The sequence below is a fragment of the Mastigoproctus giganteus genome, chromosome 6 (assembly GCF_048544385.1).
Source record: "Mastigoproctus giganteus isolate SK-2022 chromosome 6, ASM4854438v1, whole genome shotgun sequence".
NCBI lineage: Eukaryota > Metazoa > Arthropoda > Arachnida > Uropygi > Thelyphonidae > Mastigoproctus > Mastigoproctus giganteus.
The window spans coordinates 215949144-215973948 of NC_143580.1; the positions used below are offsets into that span (position 1 = coordinate 215949144).

The following is a 24805-nucleotide window of genomic DNA, read 5'->3' on the forward strand; positions in this document are numbered from 1 at the left end:
GGCGATTAATTAATATATGAGGATCGTTAAAGATATATTTTTCGGTAAAAAAATTATATAGATTTAAATGGGTTTTTTCTATTACATATTCTATAAGAAATTAATGCACATTGTCTAGTTAAAAGGAACAGATGCATTTTGCTTCGAAAATGTAAGTCTTAGTTAATCATTGATTCATAGCAAGCATCATATCCTGATAACCAGCAATATTCCTACAATCAATCGCTCTTCAAATTTGAAAACAGTTGGAGGTCATTGAATCTGCTTGTGTTACTTATAAATAAAATAACTCATCGATAAAATTCAATGTCTCTTTTTATTTTCTATGGGTACAGTTCTCACACAAACGTATTTAAAATTGCACCGACGTGCGGTTGTAACGATGCCCTTTTAGGGTCATTGGCAACCTTAACGCTTCGAGCACACGACACAAGGAATCTCGTAACCAGAGGGCTTTTTCATGACCAATCGAATTCCATTTCGATAAATAAATGGCGACACCATTTCTGCCTCTGGTTTATCGTCGACGCAAATGGATGACGTCGCTGGAACATTCGATCTCATCAGATAGCCAGAATACTCCTTTTCCCAACCTCGTTTACAAGAAGCGGGGTTTTCTAGGATCACAATATCCAGGACCTTAGGGATATTGCAGACAGCGCACGGGACAGCCTTTCCATTTATTTCTTCTTCAAAAAGGATATCATTCTCAGAAACATGGAATCTCAATCTCTCAATCCTTCTATGACACTGCTTCGTCTTTTGAGGTATCCACTAAAAGAAAGAGTAGAAATGTTGGACTCCTTGAACAATAAATCTGAAGGAATACACAGATAATTATTTCCACCACCTTTTCCGCTCGGAAAGGAACTGGTGAGACCTGAGTAGATCGTGGTTGCTGTGGAATTATTGCATTTGCTCCTACCCCAATGATAGTACACCTCAGCGACTGTTGGTGGTATCGTCGCTGGAAAAAAAAACGAGAAAAATTAATTAAATCCAATCGCATTCCTTGAAGCAGTCAGATAAAGTCCACGTGATGAACATTTATTAATAAAATCTTAATTCTTTCAGAAAAATATAATTTCTTACCTGTTTCTGTGACTTCATCCTGGAAAAAAGAAATGGAAACAGAAATCAATTTTTCTCTCACAGTGTCTTCTCTAACAATGTACATGGTCAATGTAAAATTATCGAGAGTGGATTTAGTTAGAAAATGTTCTTTTACAAAGTGGATTTCATTGGAAAAGATTTGATTTATTGGAAAAAAGGTTTTAGCACCACTTTTTAAGTGGTACTAACTGCGCGTTAACTGAACCACATATTCAGATTTCAGTGCAAACACGCTGCTAGAACAGCCCATGGGGATCTATCAATGATGTACAAGAACTTTACAACAGGAACAAAGAGGTGATCATCCCATTGTACAGTACAAGGCAATGGTTACACCACATTTGGAACACTTGGGAACACAAAACGCTATTCTTATCAAAAACAATACATATTATTGGAAACTTCTGGGCAAATCGTATGTCCACACTATACCGATGTAGCATTATTGAGAGACATATTAAATATTTGCATATTTTCCCCCCTGACATCAGTTTAACAAAAAATTCCCCTTGATATTTGTAGCATCCTCTTATCAAACAAATAAAAATCATATTATTCCATCATTTAGACCCATTTCATGACAAGGGTCAGGGTCTCCGTTTTGGAGAGAATTTGTTTGAAAATATCGCGTGACCGTATGGATTTTGGTTATCCTTTAGGATAAAGAATGCCAGTCGAAAAAAGACAAATTCCTCTTCATAAGTTAACTCAAAAAAGAATATAATTTCTCCCATTCCTTTTTATTTTAAATGTAGACAATTGTAATTTCATTCTTACCACGTTTTCGATTAGATAATCCAAAAGAAGAGTTTGCGCATACGGTAAATGGATTCCCACCCATTATCCATATCTCGTAGTGGAGCCACCAAATCATCTTTCATTGCCTTAACGTGGCTATAAATTCTCTCAAAGCTGACTTCTATAAAATCCATCAATTCTTCTATCTGCAAAATGTGAAAAGAATCCAATAGTCTGTGGTAATACGTGTCTCAGAGTTTTTTTTTTCAAGAAAATTCAAATGATTCAGAAACTCACCCGTTCCTCTTGGTAAGGGGTCAGTGGTTTACGAATCCTATCAATCCATGCCAGTAGATCGAACTTTAACTTTAGAATTGTATCCACTTTCCTCTGTATACGAAATGATTTTACTATAACGCCACTGCAAATAAAAAAGGTAATCTTTGAAAGAAACGTTAATGGAGGGTTGCCACAGGAGATAACTTATAGAGATAATCCATATAGTTTCGAATTAATTTTATTTCTTGTTTTTGAAGTATGATCAGCTAACTTCAAACCTTGACGCCATCTGCGCTTAATGAATCTAGCCACCAAGATGTCTGCTTATCGGGATTTCCTTAAAATTCGTCATCCAAATAATCCTTGCTGACGAACACACCATTCTACACGCAAAGGTCCTCTCAATTCATGAATAAAACTCGCTCTGTATTTTCACGAAAACAAATTGGCATTAAAAATTATTAAGGGTGTCTTAAATAATTTTTCTCTTGAAAACAAAAAACAATAACTTACTTCCAGTCTGTATCAGGAAAAGTTTCTTTCAACGAATGCAGATAATCAAAGTCCAAGAATAGTGGCATTCCTGATGAAGTGTTTAATCTTTCTTCGGCATTTTCTACAAGCGAATTAAAACCCATCACCGAATAGGGAATTTCTTCGGGGAAGTAGGGAACTTGCACACATAGTTCCAATCGAGCCAATCCAGTAAGTTCTCTTTGAAGTTCTTTAGTCGATTCTGAAATAAAGTTTAAAAGTCAAAAGGAAGTGGGATACCCAAAAATTGATAATTAACCGTCATTTTATGGAGATGGAAATAAAACAAGATAGTCAATGATTATTATTATTATTATTATTATATCATATTCTGCGAATCTACGATGGACGATTTGATCTGAATGGTTTGTCTCGGATATGGGAATATCACATCCCAATCATTCGACTACATTCATTGAGAAGAAGGATCAACCACATAGGCCCGCACAACCACGTTAATCCCAGACTTCATGCAAGAGGCTTAGTGGAAAAAACAGTTTCATGCAGGATGAATCCATTGTAGTATTTCTGTCGGAGAACAGGAATTTTTCTATCCGGGAACAGTTTTTTCTCAAGAAAACAGAAAATCAATCTGAGAACACACGAAATTACAGACAATATACCACAGAGCAATGGCCATAATCACTGGTGCTCCTAAAACCCCTCTACAACAACAACAACATGATTAACAGATGCGCACAAATCATTAAGTGGTGTACTCACCTAGTTTCATTCCATTACTCAGAGGGCAGTTCATCTTCTTTCGAATGTCAGCTCCATCCTGTCTGGGCAAGCCAATGAATTTTACGGAGCTTATCAGTTCGCCACCATATTCGATTGATTGCACAAGACAATTTCCGAAGTATTCTTTTCTGTGACGATACCATCCTTCCACGGGCTTTATTGTATCAGGCAAACATGTAACTCCCTGAAATAATATAAATTTTCAGTTAATTCTATTTCTTATTTTTTCTGTTTAAACTCCACGAGAGGCACATATGATTGATGTTCCAATATTGGCTCATTTCTTTGGCAAGTTAAAGAGGAAACTGAAGAGGAATGTAAAAACAGAAATGCTGACATAATAGAGCTGACAGAACCGTGGTACCGTCCGGAAATTGGAGATGACGAGTTCCACTATGGCGAAACTCGCCATCTCCAAGAGATAAGCGGTTGTACTCTAAAGAGGACTGTTCGAAAAAATAGGACATCCAGGGTGAAGCAACTAACATCTGAATTCAACCAAGATCATAACTGTCCTTTTCCAACACATACTATCATGTGTAAGAGTTGATCTTACAAATATAATAGAAATATCTATTTAGCTAAAATAAATCCAGGAAGGACAATGGAAAGGGAGTATTAAGTTTAAAAATAGTAATAAGTATTAAGACTGGATATTCATTTTTAATGTAAATAAGGTTAAAGTTTGAAGAAACACTGGATTTGGGGATGGGAAAGTTATAGACGTATATGTTAAATAGCGGCATAATGGAAACAAGTAATTTCGAGTAATATAAGAGAGCAAATGGAGACAGCGGTCAGCACTAGAGAAGGAGTGCCATTTGAGAACAGGCGTGAAAGGGTTGCCGAGGGCAAGAACAATAGGACCATGAATGGGATTACGAAGTGTCTCTTTAGATCTAAGTCACCGTTAGGAATTAAACAGGAAATTAGTGGAGGTCCAGCGTTCGCGACAAAAGAAAACGGCGTCAGGGTGGCTGATATTTTGGAAATTGGCCATATTTAGCTGAGAAGGTGTGAACACGAAACGGAGTGTTTTCGTGTTCATACCTGCAGATTCTACGCAGGCACGCACAATGTCTGACAGTACAAAGTTTTCTTTTCTCTAACGACTTGTTAATTACCGAAATAAATTACTTCCGTGGGTGGTTCAAGCTGACAGTCTGAGGAAATCCATAGGTCAGCTGGATAGGTCAGCCTACACGAGGAGAGAAATATAAAAGTTGTTTATTTTATGTTCGTTTTTTATTTTTATTATTAATTATTATTTCTTTTTACATAGTTTTATTTATTTCCTTTTATTTTGTTATTTATATTTTTTAATTTCTTGGTTGGTGGAGCAGAAGCCTTCAACTTCCTTCCTAAATGCCAATTCTACTACTGATCAAATCCGGGCTGTGGTTTCCGTCTAGCTATATTCGTGTCAAGAGGATACTGCATTACTTCTTTACAGGAGTGGTCTCCATAAAAGACCCATCATGAAAGACTGCCTTATTCGATGGAGAGGTCACTATAAAAGTCTCCTCCATCTAATCCAAGGTGCTCTCATAATTATGACTAAATCTTGCTTACCTCCTTTACTGCTTCCCTTAATATAAATGAACAGATCCCATCTGCCCCAGGTACTTTTTAAAATTGCTGATGTGTCTAAACCCTACAACGGCAACATCCCCTAAACTAATAATCTATGTATTCCTCATTTAAACTCTTATTATTCGTATTCCGTTCCCATAATTTTCCGATCCACTCAACACCACCACGATTGCTTAAACAAATATTCATCCACCCCTTCTATTTAAGGGTATCCTAACTTGTAAAAACAGTCATCCCTACAAGAACAGACAGACCATGCCTGGGAAAAATTCTTCCCCAGTATTTCTTCCCCAATATTCTTCCCGTTTCCCTGACATTAGCGAGTCACGCTGCTGGTGAGTGGCACAGTGTTCTCCCCTGTCACTGTTCTTCCCACCCCAAGTGGAAAAGCATATCCGTGAAAGCTATAGCGCGAAATAAACAAATATATCAACACTAGTAAGCGAATACTATTAATACACATCAGTGACTATCTAAGACTACATTATTTGAAAAATTATGGAGGATATATACTTACCGTCTTGAACCTTGATTTGGTGAAACAGTGTGCAAAATTTCCTCCGTCAGAAGAATTCCTGAAGCATTGACCATATCCTCTTGCTGACATCAGTCCAAGGTCAGTTCGTAATTTCATAACTGGGTTTAACTCGTACTCCCGAGTGCGTCCCTGGCCATTAAGCACCTCATAATATTTGAAATCTGCATACTGGAATTCAATAAAATATATTTCTCTAATAATAAAGAGATGTACATAAGATTTACAACAAAATAAATCCTAAAAATACCATTTTAAAGTACATAACATGACGTTTATTTTAAAGCCGATATCCATAAGATGACTCTGTAACCCTTTATTTTTAAGCGCCCCCATAAAAGATGCCATAAACAGGGTTCTTTGGACCTTGGAGGCCAAGAAATTACGTCACTGTGGAATATAATGCAAGAAAGCAAGTTTATATAGCATCAGCCAAAAAATAAATAAATAAATAACAACTACAAATTCCACCCACCCATACTCTCCAAGAATTTGTCTAGCAACAGAAGCAAGCCTGCTCCAATAATCAACCACCCGCTGGCTGAAGGAAATCTTCCGTACATCTATCCTACAGCCATCCATCCACAACTTAAATTTATGGCCCCCTCATGTATGTACTCTCAGCAACAGGAAAAATTCCATTCACATTCAGCTTACCCAATCCATTCAAGGCCTTAAACACCTCAATCAGATCACCCCGTAGGTGCCTCCAGAAGCTGCAATTTGCAGAACTGAAGCGTCTCTAATTAAGAGCACCCTCTTTTTCCCTTCATCAATCTAGTTGCCCTTCTCTGCACCCGTTACTCTAAATCTACATCCTTCCTAAAGTGAGGGCTCCAGACCTGTATAAAATACTCGAGGTGCGGCCTAACCATGGCCTTGTACAAAGGGCTAATCACCTCCTTATCTCTGCTATCAAAGTTTCTGTATATCATGGACAAAACCTAATGAACCGACTTAGCAGCACATGTCTGCACTACATTTGATGGCTAACAGCAGTCACCAAGGTAGCTCACCTTGATGACTGCTGTTAGCCACCTTTACGACCTTTGTATCATCTGCAAACTTAGGCATTAAGCCGATATATCTTCATCAATATCATTAATAAATATTTAAAACAATAATGGGTCCAGAACTGAACCCGGGGGACTACCGATAACGTCCACGAAGACTAGGGCCATTGATAACAACTCTCTGCCTTCTTCCACTTAACCATCCCTTTATCCAAAAGCAGTAACTTGCCCTTAATGCCACACTGCTCCAATTTATACAGAAGACTTCCTGAGTAGATCAGATGTCCAAGTACATGTCTATGATATCAAAATTATTTTTTGCACCACTTCCTTGGTCGTTGCATCATAGTAACCTATCAGATTGGTTAGACAAACAGCTTCTTAAAAAATGCAATTGCATTCAAATTCAGATGGTCCTGCGTAATTTCTTTAACCAGTAATTGCATTACTTTCCTTGGAACATCTGTTCCAATTCAGATTTCCAAGAGTTCATCTGAATGAACTGCGTAAGATTTAGTATGATTCTTAACTAAGATCATAACCTCTCTACCCCTCCTGTTGTCCTTTCTGTATACATTGTACTCCCCATATTCAAATTCAGCATCGCTTATGTCTGTGTGACACCACGTGTCCGCTATTCCTACAATGTCTGCATTTGATGACTAACTAGCCTCCTTAACTTCAGGAAATTCAGTAGCTAGTTCCTCAGACAAAATATTTCTGATCGTGTTAGCATAGCGGTTAGCACACCCATTTTCCTGTCCCACCCTACATTTTTTATCTTCTAGAATGTCAGCAAATTACATAAAAAGCAGAAATAATTAAATTTTCAAGAGCGTACATGACTGCATTCTATTTATGTATCGCAAACTCAACTCTGTTGCTTTTTTTGTGATTACAATTATAAACTTACCTCTCGAGGTACATTGAGCAGATCACTTTGGTTAAAAATGTCCATCCCTGCTGTCATGGTCTCAAGATCGAAAGTTCTGCCAAGGATTATAGGAGGCACGTAGTAACCGGAGGCCCCCATTTGCTGAATAAGCAAGAAGAAAACACAGAAGAGATAGTCCATGGTCTATTGGATAAGATAAAATAAATATGTGATTAAAACGACAAAATTAAAATAATCTTAAAAATAAATGTTTCATTTATATTCCAGTACGGTTTCTTAGAAGGTTTGCAAAGCAGAAAGCAAGAAAACGTATTTTACTTTCTGATTCCACTGGGCGAGGACTGAGGTGGAATATACTTTTGGAAATTCAAGTTTTCCTACAAAGGCTTACCACAAATACACGCAAATCAAAAACCCGACATGATGACAAACCTCATGGCCGAAGTTTCCCGATCAATTTTCTAAACAGTCCACTCTGGTCGCCATCGCAATATAAAAGCGGCTTATATCAACTGCTTTAACAGCCCCCTAAGAACGTTTAAATATTAATAAATAATTAATTTAAAATAATTCCATCATACCTTCTCTGCAAACGCAATCAGTCTTCAGCTAAATGCATCAGCTTCCAAGTGAGAACTAATACTTTTGGTCTGTAATTTCGATAGGTACCATCGGAAACTTTATCAGCCACGCGACTTGTTTAATGTGTTTCCTGGTTCGAATCAATTAGCGAGAAGTATACAGATAGCCCTTGACTTTATAGAAACCCAAGACTAGACTTCCGTTTTTGCCCAGAGAGAAAGATGATTTGATATAAATGTAAAACTTAATGAGGTAATGCATGTATCTATAATGCACTGCTGCCATTAACATCCGGTCACTCTTCCGTTGATCACGTCTAATCCAACTAAACGTGTCAGACATAAATATTCTCGTAGACCTTGAAAGAGACAATAGTACGATGAATACAAGATGTTGCGAATACAAGATGTCCATAAATTGTGTGCGTGCCCTGGTTGATTTGCCCATTTTCCTGGAAGAAAAATCTGAGTTTCTGAAGGAAACCTTGCTATCTACGCCCGGGGCTATTCCAGTGGTTTTCCTTTTGGACTTGTCTTGTCTAGTGAACTGTTAAAGCCAATTTGGACTTTCTATTGATTGTACATAGTGTCTCTTATATTTGCTAATACTGAATCTTGTCCTATTATTGGAGTGTGATGGGGTGAAATTTGATCCATGATCTTTGGACTCTTTCCTCAAAGAACAAAGGAATGTCCCTGACGAGCTCTCTTTCTTTGCTGATCCTGATACCAGGATGGAATTTTTGGTAAGTTTCCAGGTCACACAACCACCAGAACAAAGCAGGTTTCTAAATACTAACGGTTATATTGACATTAAGAGCGTTCTACCATCATATCATTAATTGCTGCAAATAAAAATAAAAACAGAAGTTCGCTGATTCAGTGAAACGGCAATGTGCCATTTTAAAGATTAAGATTTGATCGGTTTAAAATTCATACAATTTTGTTTGGAACAGCAGGCTGCATCAGTAGACCCAGTGGAAAATATACTGCCCTACCATTAATATTTGAAACCTATATGTGTAAAATAACCTTCATTCACAGGAAAACTAATCATGTGTGTCCTGAAGCGTTTAAACTTTACGACAGCCTGTGGTCTCCGAGGAAGACTACTGCTCTTTTCTTGGAGGGACTTTTTTGTAAATGTCCTTCGATTTTCGCCATTTGCCTTTGAAAGCGGTGGCCAGTTCAACTGTGTTTTTTGTGGAGGTCCTTCCTCGTTGCGCACCCAAGGATGAAATTCATTCCAGAGGTTCTCTATACAACGGAAGTCCAACATCTCAACGTTCACGGCCTCAAACCACTCTGTCAAAACGCCAGCAGTATGACATAGACATAGAATGTTGTCCTTATGATACAGGTGTGGGCGTGCCAACTATCAAATGTTAATTATCCCAGGTCAAACCATGAAACAACTACCCCAAACCATCACACTCCCTAAACGAATCTTTACGAGCGATTCTTTGTAGTGGTCTCCTGTCACGTTCCACCAACTTCGAAGGTTTTCCATATCGTGTCGTGATGATTTCAGCACTAGTCAGCTTCCATTTGCTGATCACTTCACTAATCCTCGACCAAGGGATCTTCAGCGCCGTGGAACTATCACGTACAGACCGATTTCTAATGTGGCATCCTGTTATCATTCCACACTGGAAGTTTATCAACGAAGGGGTTTCCAGATATTAATGGTAGGGCAGTAAATTTGGTGGACCATTGATTATGAGCTGTGGCTCCCCCGTTATTCTCTCATCTCTTGGTGGGCTTTGTGGACGCATGGACTTTGCATTATTTTTGATCAATACTCCAAACAGGGTTCAGTCCAGCCCGCCCTCGTAGGCAGCACAGTTCTTAGCATAACCGTCCTCCGTCCTCCCCACACCGGGTGGAAAAGACCTGAGTTTGAGTCCTGTAAATTGTGTTCGTTCTGAAGTCGATTTTCTGTTTGCTGGACGAAAAACCCGAGTTTCCGGGAGAAAAAACCATTCTATCCTCTCCTGAGACCGACTAACACGCCCACGTTGTGAAAAAGGCCCATAAAAATTCCTCACATTTCGAGAGGACTGGAACTCAGGCCTTTTCCGCTCGGTATAGGGAGAACGGCAATTCTACGAATTGCGCTACCCACGAGGGCTGACTGGCATTTGGAAGTCTACCAGTTTTTTTAACCTTATTGGTTGGATGGGGCTGAATGAATTCAAAGATTTAAAAAATTGATTTCAATGTAGATTTACAACTAAAAATTAGAGTACTGGATGCCTACGAAAGCTATAAAACTCTTTTATTCTCAGCGTTACGGTTGTTCTAAGCTAAATGTTAAGAAGAAACATAAGATTAGATACAAAACACAAATCCACCCTATTATGATTTATTCCTACATCTGAAGTGGTTGCTCCCAGACCATCTCTTCAATTCCTAGACTCATTCAAAAGAAGACAATACTAATGATGCACCACAATCTCTTCCCATGTATAGCACACAGACTTTCAGCTTCCACTGCATGCCACTTCCATAAAACTGTCATATTAGGGCAACCTAAGAACTAGCTTATCTGCCCATGTGCATTATATCCATAAACCATGTGTGGTCTCTGGTCAATCTGCCTATTTTGCTAGATGAAAACCCTACTCCGACGCTTGAAACCAATTAAGTCAGCCACGAGGTGAATACAAAAAGCTCATAAATGTTCCTCGCATCATTCACGGGACTCCAAACTGGCACTCTGCTACCCGGAGTGGGGAGGACATTGAAGTGTGTGATCATATACACACTTCAATGTTACATCTTTATGGATGACAATGCCCCAACGCAGCGTGCAAGAATGAAAACACGACACTGATTCCACCATCTTCCTTGGCTCACAAATTTTCCTGATCTCAATCCTAGTGAGAATGTGTGGGATATGCTGAAGAGAGTTATTCGGCAACGAAGTCCTCTTCCATCAACTTTGTCGCAGCTACGCGATATTTGTTGGAATAAAGGTACGGTTGGACCAAAACGTCAGGACGATTCTATTTCAGGTATTGGTAGTTCCACAGTACTACTCTGATGAGGTATTGGTAAACACTGTTCGCGTTTCTCACAACAACTGCAAAGTTTAATAGTTCGTCAAGTTTTGTTAGCAAAGAAAGAATGGAAGTACTACCATCTACAGCAATGAATGCAAGAGGGAAAAGTATACGTAGTCAAGGTAAATTGCATTATAATTATAATATAAGGACTCGATAAATGGTGTTCCAGGCCAACCAATTAAACAAGCAATAAAGGATGTCGATAAGGGATTTTCAGAAACTTCATTAGAAAATTAGGAGAGAAAGGAGGGAAAATAACAAGAATCCCACTTTTAAATCTCCATAAATGTTTTCTGTGGACAAATCCGAATTATAAGGGAAACTGTCCAAGGCTTCTACAGAAATGAAAAGAAGAGTTCAAACAATACCTAAATTAATTTCGATTCTGGAAGAGAATATAAATTTTACTTTTAAAAGAGAATCTTTACGAAGAATTCTTCATGAAATCAGATTTTCTTGGAAAAAACCTCAAAGCAAAAGGAAGCTTTTAATGAAACAAAACGAAATTATACTTAAAAGGAGAAGATATTTGGAACAGATAATGCCACTTAGAATAAAAAAGTAAGTCTAATTTATATTGATGAAACTTGGATCGATATCAATTTGACGTTTAGTAAATGTTGGCAATGTTAAAACGTTTGCAGCATCTATCAATCAGGAAATGCTTCGAAACAACTTGATGACATTGTCTTTAAAAACGTAGATGGCATTGGAGAAATGGGACTTATTCCTAATTCAAATTTAGTGTAGAAAGCAAACAAATGAGGGGGGATTACCAAATGATTTCTTGGTATCTGGGATTGAAAACAACAGCACCCCTAATCAGCCAACGACTCAGTGTGTTTTGTGTATCAGCATAATTAACACATAGGAAATTAGTTTTAAAAATATGATATTAAAGTGTGATGACATTAAATCTGATTTACTGCACAAAATGAAACACAAATCAACATATGTAAACTATATATTTTAATTCAGAATTTGGTGTAAATTCGTACAAGAGAAATCGAAGGATACTTTTCGAAATAAGCCTTCTAAGAATAGTGCAATATTGGACCAATTTGTGGTCAGAGTTCCAGACATCAGAAGCTAATTTCATTGAAGGAAAATCTTGAATGGCGTTTCTTTTATTTGCAATTCATATTGCTCGTATGAAAACGACCAACCAAAAAGAACTCCATATAAAGATCAAAAATAAAATATTTGAGGATCTTGGGTTTCAACACGATTCTCTTCTTATGACATCTATTGGATTTAGACTTCTTGAAAACAAAATTTAAAACTTGATTTTTGTACACTCAGTATAAGTACAATCCTCCCCAGTTATTAAGGTAAGAATTAAGAAGAACAATATATAAGAAGAGCAAAGCAGCGAGTTGGTATTATATATCCTAAATGGAACACACTGCACAAGGGACATTCTGGTATCCAGTCCCCCTCTCATAATCGCTCCTGACGAAATACATATTCAGTTCTTGTGGTTTTGGTGTGGTCGCAGCGTATCCTTCAGGAGTATTATGGACACAAATGCTGTGTCTTACCGTAGAATTGTTTATCGTAGCTGCCAGGTAGCCCACGTACTCCGTCTTCCATCCCTTCTTACAGTTGGTTCTTCCAGGAAATACAGTAGCCTTCAGTCGTTTCTTAACTTCACAAACAGCGCATGGAATGCCCTTTAGAAACAATTTGTAGAAGTCGAATAATTGGTTGTAGAAATTGCCATACTTCAATCCTCCTATGAAGCTACCCATTCCATTGCGAACATTCTCTGTCAATTTCCGTTGAAATTTCCCCGGAAGGCAAAGATAATTCTTACCACCTCCATATTTGGAAATCAAAGAAGAAGCGGCATAGCCTGAATAGATTGTGCTCGTTTTCTTTCCACTGCACGATCTCTTTCCCCATAGCACGTAGATAGCATTGGTGGACTCGAATGGATTTTCCTCTATCAAATAAACATAAAAATAAACGTTACACACAGGTAAAAATCAGCAAACTTCCTTGTATACATTTTTAAATTTAATTTTCATTCCCAATTTAATAACTGGAAAACATCAAATAGTCAAAAAATTAGAAACATTTATTGAATACCTAGTACGGCCAACGTTTGCCTGAAGTACAGCCCGTACGCATCGTGTCATTGATTCCACTAGATGTCTAAAGAAGTCTAGCTCCATGTTTGGTTACTCATCCATCAGGATATTTGGTAGATGCTGCATTGTGGTCGGTAGAGAACTGCGAAGCGGAAGTGTCTTCTCCAACATAATCCAGATATTGTCAACTGGATTGAGATCTGGAGAATTACAGATCGTGTACAGCCCGTACACGATGTGTACGGGCTGTACTTCAAGCAAACGTTGGCCCTACTAGGTATTCAATAAATGTTTCTAATTTTTTGACTATTTGGGAAGACGCAAGGAACTTTAGTGGATTTTATTCACTCCGTGGCTGAGTTAGTCTGTCTCAAGCATAGATAGCAAGGTTATTTCCCCCAGAAATTGGGGTTTTTCGTCCAGCAAAACAGGCAAATCTACCGGAGAACACACGCAGTTTACAGTCATAAATACGGGTTAAATTACTAAATTACGGATAACCCTAATATAATAAATAATAACACGACCATTTGACGATATAGGTGGGCAGCACGTACCAATAGAACATACCAAATATCAAGTCATCACCTCCAGCCGCTTGAGCTGTGGACTAGCAGGAGTCTAGATGTACTGCTTTAAGAAGTGCATGCTACACTTTCACCAAACAAGTGTAAATCGATACTTGTCAGACGACATGATCTTTTTCCACTGTTGCACAGTCCAGCACCACTCCACTCAAATTTTTCGATTTCTTACAGAAAATAGTAACTTTTCCATAGGCACACTAACAAATCCAAACTAACAAACCCTAGATCTTCAGCTCCTGCTCCGTAGTTCGATTGGAAATGGAATTGAATTTTTTCCTCATTTTCTGCAAACTGGACCTTCTTATTCTGACATAATTCGATAATTTCTTGGGTCTCGTTCTTGTTCTACAGATTTTTTGCTTCCTTTCTTCATTTTAAAGCTGCAGTTTCCTTTTGTATTCCACTACTTTTTTGACAATAACACTTTTCTGGAAATCAAAAAGATCACCTATTTTCCCCATGACAGAATCCACTAAAGGCCCCCATGAAAGGGTTAGGTATTCATCTCAAACCAAGGAACTTGCGATCGTACTATGCGACAACTTACATTTACATACGGTGTATTTAAGCATCACAAATCCACCCTATTATGAATTATTCCCACATCTGAAGTGGTTACTTCAGACCATCTCTTAAATTCCTAGACTCATTCAAAAGAAGCCAATACTAATGATGCACCACAATCTCTTCCCACTGTCTAGCACACAGACGTTGTTTCCGCTGCATGCCACTTCTGCAAAATTGTCATATTAGGGCAACCTAAGAACTAGCTTATCTACCCATTTGTATTATGTCCATAAACTGTGTGTTCTCTGGTCAATATGCCTGTTTTGCTGGATGAAAAACCCTTCTGTCTCCAACCCGGCGCTTTTCTACCCGGTGTAGGAAGGACAGTGATCATATACACACTGGCCAAAAAAATGTCATCCATAGAGTACCTGAATTTTGTATCACATCTACTGCACCCTTCAATGTTATATCTTTATCCAGAAGGTGATGGCCACTTTATGGATGACAATGCAACAGCGCATCGTGCCAGAATCGTGCAAGAATGGTTCGAAAACACGACAGGGATTTCCAACATCTTCTCTTGCTCTCAAATTTACCTGATCTCAATCCTATTGAGAATGCTCTTAGACCACCTCAATTCTCTGTCGCCTTTCATAAAATTCACCATCGAGCTAGAATCGGACAATACTATACCATACTTAGACACCTTTGTGTGGGATACGCTGCAGAGAGCTATTCGGCAACGAAGTCGGCCTTAAACTTTGTTGCAACTATTATGAATTATTCCCAACAGTCATGGCAGACACGACAGATCGAAATGGAGACAGAACAAATAATGACAAGTTTAACATTAATTGGAAAACGCATATATATTATCAGATACATACAAAAGCTTTCGGTTAGTTTGTTAACCTTCATCAGTCAAACTGACAGTTAAGAGTGTGGAACATGAGGGCGTGTACTGCCAGTCATGTACATGAACTGCGTGATTAATTGTTGGATGTTGAAGCCTGAGGCTATGATGCATGTGAACGTTGCGAACGTTTGTCATTCATCAAAATGGTTGCTTCCATGATAGGGTGGACACGACATCCACTGCTCCTGTTGACTGAGATATTAGAGCATGTGATGTTCAACGACTCCAACCAGGCGCGTCGCCGGTAGTGGCGGGACCTATCTACAATCATGACATCGCTGTGTGGGTCAATGTCCTGGTGGGTTAAGAAGTGTTCGGAAATGGATGAGTGTTCTATATCCGCTAAGCGGATGGCTCTTTCGTGTTCCGAAAGACGTTTTCCGAGGCGTCTCCCAGTTTCCCCAATGTAGCAGCTAGTGCAGTCATAGCAAATATCGAAATGGAAGAATTAGACGGTCGTGCATTTACGAATCAACCAGATCCCATTACCTGTTGGTGTCGCTACGTGGATGATGTGTTTGTGGTTATCCCCAGAAATTCGGGTGACCCGCTCTTAGACCACCTCAATTCTCTGTCGCTTTTCATAAAATTCACCATCGAGCTAGAATCGGACAATACCATACCATACCATACTTAGACACCCTTGACCGACGCGAGGGCGCTTGAAAACAACTGTCTATCGTAAACCAATGTGTGCTGGCCAATTTACCAACTTCCACTCAGCACACGCGCGCAGCCATCTTCTTGCCACTGCACGAAACTTGTTAAAAAGTCAAGGCGGATCTTGCTAGGTGTGGCTATCCCATCAGTACTCTTGACAGGTGTGACCTACAGACACATGACCACGTAGAGACCAACAGGAACATCCAAGTTAATGACTCAACCGCGAGCGCCTTTATCCCATACTACAAACCTATCACAACAGGTTTCTAGGGTTCAAAAATCACATGGGATAAAATGCGTACAACTCCCAGGCAGAAAGTTACGATCACTCATCTCTAAAGTGAAAACATCGGTTTCCATCTTATTACAAAGTGGTCTAGTCTACCACATCTCTTGCCGTGACTGCACTAGCTGCTACATTGGGAAAACTGGAGGACGGCTCGGAAAACGTCTTTCGGAACGCGAAACAGCCATCCGCTTAGCGGATATAGAACACTCGGCCATTGCCGAACACTTCTGATCAATCCACCAGGACATTGACCCACACCGCGATGTCGTGATTGTAGATAGGTCCCGCCACTACCGGAAACACGCCTGGTTGGAGTCGTTGAACATCATATGCTCTAATACCTCAGTCAACAGGAGCAGTGGATGTCGTGTCCACCCTATCATTGAAGCAATCATTTGATGAATGACAAACATTGGCAACAACGTTTGTCATTCATCAAATGATTGACAAACACATACGTCACAGCTACAGGCTTCAACGTCCCACGATTAACGATCACATCACGCAGTTCATATACATGACTGACAGTACACGCCCTCATGTTCCACACTCTTAGCTTGTCACTTAGAAAGAAATAGTAGTTCAATCGTTTATATTGATGAAACTTGGATCGATATCAATTTGACATTTAGTATTGGCAATGTCCAAACGTTTGAGGCGTCTATCAATCAAGAAATGCTTCAAAACAACTTGATGACATTGTTTCAAGTGTATTTAGAGAAATGGGATTTATTCCTGATTCAAATTTAGTGTACAAAGCAAACAAACGGGAGGCATTACCAAATAAATCTTGGAATCTGGGATTGAAAGCAACAGCACCCCTAATCGGCCAATGACTGTGTTTTGTGTATCAGCATAATTAACACGTAAGAAATTAGTTTTAAAAATATGAAATTAAAGTGTGATGACATTAAATCTGATTTACTGCGCAAAATGAAACACAAATCAACATATGTAAACTATATATTTTAATCCCGAATTTGGTGTAACTTTCTTACAAAAGAAATGGAAGGATACTCTTCGAAATAAGTCTTCTATGAATAGTGCAATATCGAACCAACTCGAGGTTAGAATATCGGACATAAGCTACTTACATTGAAGAAAAATCTTGAAGGGCGTTTCTTTTATTTTCGATTCATATTGCTCGTATAGAAACGACCAACCAAAACGAACTCCATATAAAGATCAATATTTGCAGATCTTATTGGATTTTAACATGATTCTCTTCTTATGAAGTCTCTTGAATTTAGACTTCTTGAAAACAAAATTTGAAACTTGAATTTTGTACACTCAATATAAATACAATCCCACCCCTTCGCAGTTATTAAGGTGGGAATTAAGAAGTACGATACCAAAGGAGAGAAAAGCATCGAGTTGGTATTATATATCCTAAATGGAACACACTGCACAAGGAACATTCTGGTATCCAGTCCCCCTCTCATAATCGCTCCTGACGAAATATAGATTTAGTTCTTGTGGTTTTGGTGTGGTCGCAGCGTATCCTTCAAGAATATTATGGACACAAATGCTGTGTCTTATCGTAGAGTTGTTTATCGTAGCTGCCAGGTAGCCCACGTACTCCGTCTTCCATCCCTTCTTACAGTTGGTTCTTCCAGGAAATACAGTAGCCTTCAGTCGTTTCTTAACTTCACAAACAGCGCATGGAATGCCCTTTAGAAATAATTTGTAGAGGTCGAATAATCGGTTGTAGAAATTGCCATACTTCAATCCTCCTATGAAGCTACCCATTCCATTGCGAACATTCTCTGTAAATTTCCGTTGAAATCTCTCCGGAAGGCAAAGATAATTCTTACCACCTCCATATTTGGAAATCAAAGAAGAAGCGGCATAGCCCGAATAGATTGTGCTCGTTTTCTTTCCACTGCACGATCTCTTTCCCCATTGCACATAGATGGCATTGGTGGACTCGAATGGATTTTCCTCTATCAAATAAACATAAAAATAAACGTTGCACACAGGTAAAAATCAACAAACTTCCTTGTTTACATTTTTAAATTTAAGTTTTATTCCCAATTTAATAAATGGAAAACATTCGCTAGCCAAAAAATTAGAAACCTTTATTGAGTAGTGCCAGCTTTGATTCCCCTAGGTTTCTGAAGAACTGTAGCTCCACATTTTACCATTATCCACAATGATATTTGACAGATGCTGCATTGTGGTCAGTACAGAACTGCGAAACAGAAGTGTCCTTTTCAACATAAGCCACATATATTGTCAACTGGATCGAGATCTGGAGAATTAGGAGGCCAGGATCCAGTTACAAAAAGTTTCCAATTTTTTTTTGCCAGCGAATGTATAACACGAAGTAAATAGAAGTGGCAAATTTTAACTTACCTTAAAATTTTTCGTTTAATTTATTTCAGGAAGGACTTACCTGGTAACTCCTGCAAAAAAAGAAAAATAATAATAAATCGATAATCAAATTAATTAATTAAATAATTATAATAATTATAATGGTAATAATAACAAATATAATTAAAAAAAGACATAAGAAATATGATAATAAAATAAGATTAAGACAAAGTAGCATAAATGCAGCATAATTTTTAGGTCTGGAGCGTTGGAAGAGAGAGAGTCTGAGATCTCTTTGACGATGAGAATTTGTAGGATTGTTCGACGTCTGTTTTACCATGAAATAAAAACTGGGATCCACTTATTGATCCTGTCAAAATGCTTTGAATTTTGTTGCCATGGCAATTGGATGGAATTCTATTCATGCATTAACACGTGAATACCAAGAGACGTTGAGTAATATTTATTACTCAACATCTCTTGGTATTCAGGTATCAGGATCCACTGATTGACAGACCGGCTCCCTTCTGAGTAGAGCCGAAGGGTTTAGGGAGTTATGGATGACTCAAAAGGTTTATCTCGTCTTAATACGTACCCAACATCTTCCAATCATTCCTCGCTTATTTTTATTCTCACTATTATTATTTCTTTTTAATTAGTTACGAACAATATGAACTTACCATTCTTTGCATTAAATCACGAACTTCAAAAACGAAATCGCCTGGAAGGGCGTACTCTCTGTCTTCATTATATGCATCCATAGCTTTCTCCACTTGATTATCTCCAAACCCATACTTCACGTTGGCAATTGTTTGGTAAAATATGTCCAGGATTTTATCAAGTCTCTTATTCAGAGCATCAATCTAGAAGAGAAAAGTTCGTTACATTCTACAGATGGAATCACCTATTCCATATTCTTTGTCACTCACTAGCCAAAATATTAGAAACCCAGTAGGGTAACCTTTTGCCTTTGCACTTCGTGGCATCCATTCTACTAGGTATGTGAGGGACTCTAGCTCGACAACTGACCACTGTTTCATCAAGATATTTGTCAGCTGCTGTATTGTGGTCAGTAGAAAACCGCAAAGCGAAACTGCCCTTTCCAACATATCCTAGACATTGTGAGTTGGATTCAAATTAGGCGCCAGGGTACATATTGGAAATCTTGGAACTGTTCCTCGAACCATTCGGATCCAGCTTTTGCACAGATGATAGTTGCGTTGTCGTCTTCAAAGAATCCATCTATTGACGACAACTGCAAAAAAGTTTCTAAATTTTTGGCCAGTGAATGGTAATTTTTACTGCTTCTCAATAAATTCGTTGAATGAGTTAAAATGTTTTAATTAACCCATCAACCACTTCACAATAAATCTCCTAAAATAATCTTATAAATTTATTAATTGGATTTATCATACGTAACATTTATTTATTATTCTTAATAGTTAAAATACAATTGGAAAGGTGACGAAATATTACATTACACCAATAGTCGATAAAACGTCAGAATAATAAAATTGGTCAAGAAAATATTACACCAATAATAACTTCTCATAATAATCTCACCTGAGCTTCCTGATGGCTCAATATTGTCGAAGGTAATTTGTCTATCCAGGACAGAAGTTGCGATTTCGCAGTTCGAATATCATCAAATTTCTTCTCGAAATCTTGGATCCATGTATCTCTATTAGAAAGAAATCAATTAATCAAATAATTGGTATAAGATGGTTACCAGAAGCTGTTCCAGTTTCTAAAGTGATTTCTTATATTTTTCTTATAAAACATCGCACGAAAACCTGCCAGGCGCCTCGCCACCCTTTTTTTGCAATTAGTTGGATTTTGCTTGAAGAATGGCATGGTACCGAACAATTTGTTTGCGTTTCGATATGAGTAGTTCTAGATTTTGCAACGTGTTTTATTGTTTTCATCTGGTATTAAAAATATCATGAACAAGTGACAAGTCAGGCGATAAAAAGTAGGTAAGTCCAAGATTTTTTTCAATATTTTCTCACCTGGAAGCTGCCGCTCTTGGAATTCTTGGATCATAGACACTGAGAGGTTGAAGCGAGACACGAGTGGGGATACCCCTTCCATCATTCATATTTTCTATATTGCTGCCAAAACTGCGAACCAGTCGACGGTAGTCCATTAACGAAAGAGGGATCTCCTGGAATGCCAGAGTAGCATGGTAACATATTTCCAATCTTGCTCTACTTTGAAGTTTATCTTGAAATGCTTGAAATGATTCTTGAAAGAAAAATCATGGGGAATTAGTCTCCGTAAAATGGTATTCAATCCATGTCCAAAAGAATAAAAATTTGATACAACCAGGAACATATCGATTTCATTTTGTATTATCATTTTGTACACGCAGTTACAAGAAATTTAGATCCTACCATTCGAAGGATTCCATGTCCAGGCTTTATTCAGCTGTCTTCTCATATAACTGACATCTTCTTCGGGAAAAGAAATAAATCTTAGAGAAAAAATAATCTCGCCACCATAGTATACAGCCTGGACGTAATGGGTGCCCAATTGATTCCTTTTATGTGAATTCCATGATTTAATGAAATCATTCTGGCTATCAACGAAAACCTGGTCCTACAAAATAATTTAAAGCATCGTTTCAATGTTACCATTTTAAAATTAACGATCTACGTTAATAAATGATTTCTGACAATCATCAATATTTTTTACCAAATACATTTGATTTTATAAAACTATTTTTAAACTCTCGTTTTAAACTATTTTAGATTTAAATTTTAAAATTAAATAAATTAGCAAAATATATTTACCGTTATGAAGAAGCCTCTGGTCAAAGAATGCGCTGAGTTTAATACATTCGTGTAATCAATGACGCAAGGTGTAATTTCACGAACGGACACTTTTCCTGCTTTGGCATTAAGGGCCACATATGGAATATTGTCCAATGTGGCCTTCAGTTCTCCTTCGTTTTCTATAGTTCTGGTCACCGAACTGTAAAAGTATAGAGGGAAATCCTGAAAAGAAAAATTAAAAGATTTTATAATTCAAGTAACAAAATTGTTCTCGTGTGGGGCAGACTAATGATCAACTGCCGCGCCCCTCTTCGTGTTTTTGATAGGGATATTGTAACTGCCCAGAGGTACCAAGAACAGATCCTCGAACCCTATTTGCGATTTTTAAGGGCTGCGGTTAGCCAGATTTTCTTTTAGTGCACGACAACATCAGTGCACAGAGAGCTCAAGTGATGGAGGAATATCTTGAAACTGAAGATACCCAATGACTGACGCGGCCAGAACGATCGCCACATTTAAATCCGATTGAAAAAGTGTTGGACGCCCTCGGGCGTCCATTGCACGCCAACAGCCAACTACTCGGCCACCTGTGAACGAGAAGGTGAGCTGAGGTCTGCTCTGATGGAAGAATGGGATTTGTTGCCTCAGGAGAATCTTATAGACTCCCTTATATCGAACATTGTTCACTGCTGTCAGGCATGTTTAGCTATTGCAGTATATTTTTATATTTTTGGTAATTCTTATAGAACCCCTATAAATGTCCCTTAGACCTGTCCGAAGTTTCTCACTGTCTCCTCATTTCGTCGTTATTCTATGGTACACCACCATATCAAATTTTGTCCCCCCCCTTAATCACAAGCTGCACGAGTTACACCACGTTTTCTGTTAATTTTATCGAGCAATGTATATAAGCTTACCACCTTCTTTGCATTTTGGTGTATTCTGTTAAAAAATTGTCACCTATAGGAAGATAATTAGCATAATAAAGGATAAAAAATGTATACACACATACAGCGTACAAGTAATAATGTTGGAAGATAAATATACGTTTGAAAAAACATTGTCCACTTTCTTTTGGATACTCTTACAGTAAGTTAGATTACAAAATTAGTTATATAATAGAGCTCGGAGGGAGTTGATTAAGTGTAGCTAATCACATCTTCAAAATGAAGTCATGCTCATGAAGGCCAAGGGTTACAGGAAAGCAGCAAGAAGCCAGGAAGTTTTTCTAGTAAAATATGCAGAAAATGGTGGATTATTGTAGTAAAAAGCTGTAGTGCAGCCTGGGCATGAATGATTGGAAAAGAAAAGCACAATTATTTAGCATAAATCAGTAAATTATAATGAAAAATCATTAGATAAAACTAGCCAACCTGAGTTCGTTACAGCACTGCTTAAAGTTAAGCATTAAAAGAAACGAGAACATCTTTAAACATAAAGAGGTGTCAAAATCATTCCACGTGTTTACTAATTAAAATTATACAAGTAAACTTTCGTTCAATCAAAAGAAAAACATAACTGACATCGAGTAAGAGTTCACTTAAAGAATTCGACTTTTCTTGTAAAGTGATCACGTGGTAAAAGTGGCAGCAATGCCTCTGAAAAGCGAGTATTAAAATCTTTAATTTTTCGATAATCTTTATTGCTTGCAAGAATGTCTTATGGACACTTGAAGTAGTGTCCACAAGGTTCCATGTATTTGTTCTCGATGGCTGAAAAACATCACAGCAAATAGTCGAGCTGGTTTTTATTAATTTCGCTCCTTCCACTGAAATATCGCGTGGCAAAACAACAAAATACATTACTTACCCTTAAAGTACCATTGAGAGTGTCTTGGGAGTAGATATCAATTCCAACGGTACCTTTTCTGAAGTCAAAAGTCCTTCCCAGTAGCAATGGAAGAAAGTACGCTAATTGGATGGTCATTCTGCAGCCCTGTTAAAACAAAACTGTAAAAGATACGCGCAGGAGATTTCAACACAGAAACTGGTATGTTAATATACTGTGTTAAATCCTGTTATGATATAATTAGTGTCTGCTGAGGATGGGAGGCTATTGGCGTGCGTATCCTATTTGCGTCATTTATCGGCCATTTCAAAACAACAGCAGGATGAAGCCAATTATTGCAAGATCAAAAAAAAATAAAAAAATAAAAAAAAACAGTGGTAAGTTCCGTTCTTGGGCGTACGTTAAGATGATTGATCTTCTGGTTGCTTGAGATAAAAACTACGCAATAAAAAATATATTTAACTGTAACCTTAACTGAGCTGATTACAAAGTTTCAATTGAAATAACTTCACAATAAAAGGAATAATTTCTTTAAAAAAAAAGTAATGAACTCCTTTCATTCTTTAAAACATTCGTGAGCACCACTAAGAAGGAGAGGCTGTCTTGCCCTAATTCTGCCTTCTATTTCAGCCCAAAGGTGTTCGCATGAGTTGCAGTCGGTCCTCCATGCTGGCCACTGCATTGTTCCGATATTAATCCCTTCAAACCACAGATTCACAATCTTTGGTTACTCTGTTCGTCTCCATCATTTGAGCCTCAGCAATACAGTCATATCTCAATAACTACATCAGGCTTGAATACCCTTCTAGCTTAGGGGAAATGTTCCCTTACAATACACTCATCTGTTCAACACTACCTATTTACCATAACTTTATAATATCGTTGATTCTTGTATTTCATATTAAATTTAATATGAATTATTATATTATATTTCCTCAATTTATTTAATATACCTCCCCCCCATCTAGCATGTGCTGTAAGAGGGAGGAAATTTTATAGACGAGTATATTAGATTTGAAATTTTCAGTTTAAAATAAATAATTGAGATATGTACGTCTAAATTACGACTTGTCACACTAGATGGCAGCACTATACAATGCAATATGGTGAGTATAAATTAAAGTCGTATTTCTTTCTCCTACAGGTTTATATGCCCTATTTTTGAAGTTAAAAATTGTTTTAAATATTTTAGACACTACTGTGTCTAAAAAATTTAAAAAAAGTAAACAATATTTACTTCAGGGATTTCAATTATGGGATCCAATAAAATCCCACAATTGTCAAGCTCTGTGCAGCACAGCTTTGTGAACTTAAAATTAAAAATAATAATAGTACGATAGAAGTAATAGAATAATACTTTGAATTATCGCCAAGGCAACTCAGGTAATGTGACACCGGTTTGCTTGTACAGAACACAGTACATTTAATCGAACTAAAACTGAATTAACCAAATATAATTTTTTTTTGAATGTTTCAATTTATTTACACTAGATGGCAGCACTATAAAGAGAATATTAATTCGTAATCAATTACTTATTTTTGATGTAGCCCTGTGTTTTAATATCATTTCTCCTCTAAAATTCCTACACTTTAAGGACTAAACTGATTTTAGCTTTCTCTGATGCTTTAAGGAGCATTTATGTAGGAGAAAGACATTCTAACTATTACTGTATAAGTAGTAGTTAGACTGTCTTTCTCCCTTTAATGAAAAAGTCATTATGTATAAAAAGAGGGAAACTTTTGATCCATTAAGGAACTGTTTCTGCAGTTAAAATACAG

At 37.6% G+C, this 24805-nt stretch overlaps 2 protein-coding genes across 3 annotated transcripts; both read right to left on the minus strand.

Moving 5' to 3' along the window:
* Positions 1-333: 333 nt before the first annotated feature.
* On the minus strand, positions 334-8152 carry LOC150084960 (uncharacterized). 2 transcript variants are annotated; one of them, XM_090375669.1, is made up of 9 exons: positions 8026-8152; positions 7463-7627; positions 5519-5707; positions 3388-3592; positions 2644-2866; positions 2149-2272; positions 1891-2057; positions 1093-1111; positions 883-967 (listed from the first exon to the last, which is right to left on the minus strand). In XM_090375669.1, exons 2-7 carry the CDS (start codon positions 7622-7624, stop codon positions 1902-1904), a joined length of 1059 nt encoding a protein of 352 aa, XP_090231795.1. In that variant the 5' UTR covers positions 7625-7627; positions 8026-8152; the 3' UTR covers positions 883-967; positions 1093-1111; positions 1891-1901. The 2 variants fall into 2 exon arrangements, with proteins under 2 accessions (XP_090231796.1, XP_090231795.1); XM_090375670.1 differs by lacking the exons at positions 1891-2057; positions 2149-2272 and having other exon boundaries at positions 334-967.
* A 4332-nt stretch (positions 8153-12484) lies between these two features.
* On the minus strand, positions 12485-23310 carry LOC150084961 (uncharacterized). The gene is made up of 9 exons (XM_090376413.1): positions 23048-23310; positions 21257-21460; positions 20858-21062; positions 20474-20708; positions 20028-20145; positions 19145-19327; positions 18547-18556; positions 17966-18094; positions 12485-13038 (listed from the first exon to the last, which is right to left on the minus strand). Exons 1-9 carry the CDS (start codon positions 23162-23164, stop codon positions 12485-12487), a joined length of 1755 nt encoding a protein of 584 aa, XP_090232539.1. The 5' UTR covers positions 23165-23310.
* Positions 23311-24805: the final 1495 nt, after the last annotated feature.

Excerpts from the sequence above, each read along its gene's own strand:
- LOC150084960 (XM_090375669.1), bottom strand. The coding sequence starts at position 7,624 with ATGGACTATCTCTTCTGTGTTTTCTTCTTGCTTATTCAGCAAATGGGG. Across the intron at positions 5,708-7,462 it reads TGCTCAATGTACCTCGAGAG|TATGCAGATTTCAAATATTA; the intron begins GTAAGTTTATAA and ends ATTGAATTCCAG. Across the intron at positions 2,058-2,148 it reads CCCCTTACCAAGAGGAACGG|ATAGAAGAATTGATGGATTT; the intron begins GTGAGTTTCTGA and ends CACATTTTGCAG.
- LOC150084961 (XM_090376413.1), bottom strand. The coding sequence starts at position 23,164 with ATGACCATCCAATTAGCGTACTTTCTTCCATTGCTACTGGGAAGGACT. Across the intron at positions 21,063-21,256 it reads CCAGAGGCTTCTTCATAACG|GACCAGGTTTTCGTTGATAG; the intron begins GTAAATATATTT and ends ATTATTTTGTAG. Across the intron at positions 13,039-17,965 it reads GATTTCCAAATATGGAGGTG|AGGAAAATCCATTCGAGTCC; the intron begins GTAAGAATTATC and ends TTTATTTGATAG.